This window comes from Thermobia domestica, chromosome 16 (assembly GCF_964235325.1).
Source record: "Thermobia domestica chromosome 16, izTheDome1.hap1.1, whole genome shotgun sequence".
In the NCBI taxonomy this organism is placed as follows: Eukaryota; Metazoa; Arthropoda; class Insecta; order Zygentoma; family Lepismatidae; genus Thermobia; species Thermobia domestica.
In genome coordinates this window covers 83,984,191-83,990,826 of record NC_137469.1, presented here as the reverse complement: position 1 = coordinate 83,990,826, position 6,636 = coordinate 83,984,191, and the positions used below count along the sequence as shown (strand labels likewise).

Sequence of the window (6,636 nt, the reverse complement as noted above, 5' to 3'; positions counted from 1 at the left end):
GAACCAGGAACCCTACGCGCCAGAGGTAAGCGTTCTACCACTGAGCCACTCTGCCTTCTTCTAAGAGCTTAGACTAGGCCTGGATTTACGCACTTTGGCGCCCTCGGCTATACTTCCGGAACTGCCCTCTTCCCTTCCTTCCCTCAAGAAAGAAAAAAAAAACAGTTCTTGCGTTGTAAATTTTAAAAATGAAATTATCGTCGATAAAATGGATGCAGCACTCAGTTGTGGCCACACAAAAGTGTTTGTTGAATTCATGTTTACACGGCAGGATCATTCGAAAAAGGAAAAACGTACCGGTAATCTCTAGTCCAGAATCATCTACAAAAGAAATTTCTAATACAATAAATTATTTTATTCTCTAACATACAAAGCGGAGGATCTAAATCTACTGTCCTAAATATACTGTCCCTAGTCTGCCTGCCGCCCAGACAATAAACCGGACCAAGTCGCATATTATTAGTTAGTAACTGAAAACATCTGATTAAATCACAACTTGTTTATTATTGATGGTGAAAGACATAGACTTTGTGGTTACTAGATTACTTCATTAAAAAAAAAGAAGTTTTTGTATCAAAACAATGAAGATAAAAGTTGATTAAGAATGAATTGGATATTGTATTAATAAAACAATTATCAGTTATTCTGCTATTTTGTGGGTTAAGTATTGGATAAAACAAAGAAAACTGCACGTACATGATAACAGTGATAGATTTCCTATTCATATAAATAGTCGGTCAATAAGGGATCTTTTATGGTCTCGATAAACGAAGATGAAAGTGCTACTAATCATTTGTACCTTCGCTCTCGCGGCTCAGGTATAGTTCTTACACAACTAAGTATTTTTTCCCTTTGTATTAAGGCAGAAACTTTTGCTTCATATAGCCTACACAGGGCCGGTTCTAGACATTTCTTAAGCGTAAGCAAGCAAACAATATTTAGGCGCCCCCACCTATATCATAATAAAAAAGTGGAAAGTTGCAATGGACAAAATTCTTCAAATAATTCTTACAATTGCAAATTTATTCAATATCTGTAGTCTCCTTGTGAATATTAACGAAAAATGGCGAAATTATAACTAATTCACTGTGGATGAATACTTAACAAAGTTCCTATTTTAATAGTAAATAGTATTTTCTTATTAAATAAACACATGGCACAACTAAGATATATAACTAAATCTAAGATGTATTTTGATAATTACATTTGAAATATAAAATTCGGAACAGAATAAAACTCATGAGCTTCAAGTCTAACTTTAACATAGGTATGATTTTGGCAAAGAGGTACGTATGCTCTTATGCTTTATTAAAAGCATATTTACGTAGTACTTTCTAGTGATACGATTATGTTAATTAGCTTAATTTCTCGTTTTCTTTCTTACTGAAGTGTTCATGTTATAAAGAGACTTTTCTGTCTTCCAATTTGGCAAAATCTCTTATCATTGCATTCGTATCATTTTTACTGAGTACCGTATGTCATTTTCAATGGCCATCAAAACTAGCCCATTTAATCGTTCTTGAGATATAGTTGACCTCGAATGATTCTTTATTAATTTTAGGTGAACTTGTTAAATACACAACAAATGACAAAAGTGTGTGCCTTAATCTATATTTTGTCTTTGAACCAGTGGCGGAACTTCAAAATCAGGCCCCCGACGCAAAAATTCTTTTCAGGACCCGTAAGGCCTATAAAACAATTAAGTCCTTTTATGTCTCTTTCCAACATAGACGTTGGAAATCAGGCAATGAGTAACACAATGTAAACACAAGCAGTAGCGCACCAAGATTCCTCTTTTTGGATCCGAAGATTTTTTTAAAGTAGCCTACAAAATGCAAATAATTTTGTGTATTTGCCCTCTGAAATTGTGATAATTTTCTTAAAAATTAAAAGTTCTGAGGGATCCAAACTCTCAGACCACCTCCGTTGGTGTATCCCTGAACACAGGTATTGGTAACTAATAATCAAAAACTCTACTTTGCACTAGGACTATTACTAAATCTTTATAAAATATTACGTCTAAATTTAATACGAGAGAATGGATTGATAACAATTGTTATACTGTTATCAATGAGCATATATATACGCTGGCGTGATTGACAGAGTTCGAAAAAAATTGTTACTTATAATCCTAATGACCTTTCGATAAGAGTTACGCTTGCGAGCTATATACGAATATACTACTTGAAAACTAGTTGTATTCAAACACATTTTGAAATACATAAAGTTTAACTCATACTCGTAACCGAAGAGGTTGTATCCATTCCATTTTAATTTAATAATTAAATTACTGCAACCAAGTAAAATAAACTTAGTTTCAAAAGTTTGTCGACTTGCAAATGCTTCGTTAACAGTAACTGGTATTGACAACTCGCCCATCTCAACATTTTGTGTGATTATCACTCGAAATTTTGACCAGAAGCCGAAAGCAACTTTTCCAGAGCCTTTGTTTTCCTCTCATTTTCTTTCAAGTTTCGTAGCTTTCTTTTCCGGTAAAATGATCACTTGTTTTTTCTTTTTTTTTTTTAAATCGTTCGCCATTATTATTACATCAAAAACGAAGTACTATTGAAAAGTAAAAACACACATCATTATAAATAATGTAGAACACCTCTGAAGACATTTCTTTCTACTGTGATAATGCCATCCAATCCATAAGCAACACGTGCAGTTGACTTGCTTTTGTTCGTTGATCCATTCCCATTTCAAAAACATATTTCGCAATGATATTCTCTACCAAATTCGCGGAAGGATTGTTGGGAGAGGAATGAAGAGTGTTATATTTGTATTTTGTGCATATGGTGGAATTGTGGAAAGAAAGCCGCTGTCTTTAGTTGTACTGCCGTAGTGCTTAATATAACATCTATTGAAAAGCTAAATTTGCGTACATTATATCTCATATTCGTAATTTTTTTTTTGATCTTTCCTCAATCTTCCTGCGCCGCGGGAAATTTTCTTCAAGCTAACATCACTTGTGAGTGTTGGCGCCAATTGATGTACGAATCCATTTCAATTGTAAAGGGGTGTTTTACAGCTACTCACGCAAAGAGTCGACTTTATTATCTATTAGATGTATTTTGTCTGTATCTCAGTCTGTGCAATATTTATTTATAGCTAATTGATTTTTTTCATAATAAGAACATTTTCTCTAATAAATATTCACATTTAAAACATAAAATTCATTTTCCAGTTTGGCGCCCTTTTCACCTAGCGCCTCCTGCGAACGCGTAGTTCGCAGGATTATAGATCCGGCCCTGAGCCTATAACATTAATGTTATAAGCTCAGTCGTGTGTCGGTGACGATTTTTAGACCTTCTGTGTTTGAACTTAATGCTATTCGATTCTACACATCTCAGCCTAGAGACACCAAACTTCAGGTTCTGCTAATTAAGAAATCAAAAGTTATGGGGACCAAACTTTTGTCCCAGAGCATAAGAACTTTCAGGGCTTTGATTTCTGAGTTTGAATTTTTCACGTTATTTTTTTCTATACGTCTTATTTACGTATAAGTCTACACGTAGTCAAGAGTTTAAATACATTAGAATCTTCAAAAAATTAAAAATTTCAAAATATTATAATAATTAAAAAATAAAGCAATACAGAGTAAGATGCTTTTACTTTACATCGTCATCTTCGTTATAAGTTGTAGTTTTAACCGGCTAAAAATTTGACTGTTCTAATTTGACTGTACTAATATACAGTATGTATGAACACGACCAAAATGTTGTTAGGCAAGGATTAAATTTTAACGTAAATCGAGAAGTTTACTGTACCCATCTTCCTATATTTAATTTTGAGGTAACTCGTGGATATATAGCTAACGTATGTGCTTACTGCGAGGGAGGCCCAAGATCGACTTCCGGCGAGAGCTTCTGTGGATCAGATCTCATGTTACGTTGTAGATCCATTTTTCATATAGCCTTGCTGCTGAACGGAATTTTAAACTTCATCTTAATAATGTATTATATTTGAAAATCATGAAAAAAAATGTACGGTTTAAGGTACGGAGAAGAATGTAAACAAAATTTAAGAAATTAAATGTAAATATAGAGTAAATACTTAAAAGAGGCATCTTGAGGAGGTTCTATCCTTAAAATCTTGTTCTACAATATTTTCGTAACGTTTTCCCATAACTCCCGTGGTTTTCAAGTTTCGAGTGACACGTTTCTCTCACTTTTCAACACAATTGCCGTCCATTTATATGCATAATTCCAATCATTCTTCAAACTATCAAAAGCGTCTAAGAAGTACTTTTGAGTGGGAGGGGTATATTATAGGCTCTCGAAAATGACACTTTCGAGGGCACTTCCGGACTCAAAACGACTGCCTCGCAATGCTGGAGTTTCGAAGACAGAATGCTGGAAGTAGGAGCAACATCTATCTCTATTTTAATATTTACATCACAAATTTCTATTGGGTGTAAACAATCATACCTGAAGGTGTTTTAATGCAGATAATGTTCTAACGTTAAGGAAATTAAGAAGTTTTAAGGTCACTTTTCCTCATTAACCTGCTAATCAAGTCTGCTATTTCTGGATGATATTTGGACATCTGTAGGAAAATCATAAAATTCAAACGTTCTATATTTAGAAATAAGCATTGAAGACTTTTTAGGGGATCTCATTATTTTATGTTATTCTGTATCTAGTTAAAAGTGGGATTTACAAAGTTGAAATTCAACAATCTATTTCAGGCTGCACCTCATTCGCCTCCTCTACTTAAAACGTATAACGTTACAGTCGATGGTAAGTACTATGTTTCTTATTTATGTGTAGTAAAATTGTACAAAATTTATTTGACGCTATTTAGCTACAGTTTTAGTAATAACCGCTGGTTCAAATTATTTTAATTTCTGTATTAGGCTTTGTTTGAAATCTAATTCTACACCTATTAATCTTTTCTGTTGACGTCAAACAACTTGCAAAGGCAATATTATTGATGAAAACGTTACTAATGGAGAACTGAATTCAGCAGGACTGTGTTTGGAAGAAGGCATGAATGATAGTTCCCAAACTTAATGTTTAAAACTATTGGTAATAATAGCATAATAATAATAAACTACTGTTAATAATTGTCATTGCGTACCTATAACACAGGTCGTCTCTTCATTATTTCTTTGATTTACCATTGATTTTGTTTACTCATTTCACGATTAGCTCATATAAGGCATGCAGGGCTGGATTTTCAATTTTAACCACCAATAATTGAAGCCAATAGTCTCTTAAAGGTACTTGGAGGTCATTTACTCTGACTTGAATTATCATTATTATTATTATTATTATTATTATTATTATTATTATTATTATTATTATTATTATTATTATTATTCGACTTATGCGTTTTTTCGACTTGCTTACTAAGTTTCCCTCTAACCTGCGCCCTAGGCCCGCGAAAGGCTAAATCCGGCCCTGAAGGCATGGGAATGAGAAGAGCATATTTCTTACATTTGAATTTTGGTTTGGTTAAGAGTTATATACGATTTGCTTCAAACTACCTTTTTCTTCTTTTTCGCACAAATGAATATTTTTGAATATAAACTAATGTCTATACCATAGAAAGGAGGGGTATGGGGTTTCCAGAAAACGTATTTCAAGTCTTTAAATTGAGAAGGCATCATCGTCTCGCCCGTGCTGTCATCTAGTGAGATTTACCGTGAAGCAAAGAGGTGTTTTTGTGCAAACAGATGTAGTAGATTGAACGAATAGACTGAAATAGTGATATCGTCATTTCCTCTTCGTTACCATTTTTCATTTCTATACAAACGCGTGAAGCGGAAGGTGTATTATGAAGTCTAGTTAAAATAACAAGGATATTATTATTTAAAATTACAGTATATTTTGAAGATGAAGTGAATATGGTGAAAAAAGGTATAGAATAAGGGTACGGGACTAAAAATATTTAGAAAGTTAACGAGTAAAATCTAATGATTGAAAAGACAGAGTCAACACCTAAAGAACTTATTTCTACACAGTCATCTCTAAGTGAAAGGTAGAAATAGCATAATTAACTTGAGCGCTCTATGGAACTTAAGATATTACATAAACTATCTAACGTGCAGATTGACGAGCTGTTGGCATAAAGAATAAACAAGAGCTGCTGTAAATGTTTCCGTAAACTACTACCAGTGGCGAACAGTAGTGCTACTATTCCATTATTATAAAATTCGGAAAACTGTATGTTCCTATGCTTAAATGATCTTATTAAAGCCTATTCTTTTATTCTTCACAGCACTTTTAAGTAGTTTTGTGTAAGAAATGGAAATTTCCCTTGAACACTTTCAGACAATGATTTTCTGATTTCAACTGTAGTTTAACACTGAAACAACGCATCAAGCTATTTCGTTTGGCTTTTGGGGATTGAATCACCATCCAATAGGACTACGTACAATTGGTTTTCCGAATTTCAGTGTCGTCGCACATTTCTCAGTGGTGAGTTTCGTGGAATACGTTCCTCCACGTCTGTTGTCGCCAGTAATCTTGATAGCATGTGTGAAATGATTGAGAGAGATCAGCATGTGACATATCGTGAAATTCAGGCATCCTTGATCATTGACATGGAACCAATATATGATATTTTGTATGGTTACCTGAACTATCAATACTTTCAAGCCGTTGAATCTCACAGAACTTGACCAAA

The 6,636-nt window shown here is 33.7% G+C and overlaps 1 protein-coding gene across 1 annotated transcript in view; it reads left to right on the top strand.

The window, feature by feature from the left end:
* Positions 1–739: 739 nt before the first annotated feature.
* The window catches only part of LOC145672777 (brachyurin-like), a 40,757-nt gene continuing 34,860 nt past the window's right edge, over positions 740–6,636 (top strand). Inside the window, exons 1-2 of the mRNA XM_081741942.1 lie at positions 740–818; positions 4,694–4,745. Of these exons, the coding sequence (XP_081598068.1) occupies positions 774–818; positions 4,694–4,745 (97 nt within the window). The 5' untranslated portion in view covers positions 740–773. The remainder of the gene's footprint in view (positions 819–4,693; positions 4,746–6,636) is intronic.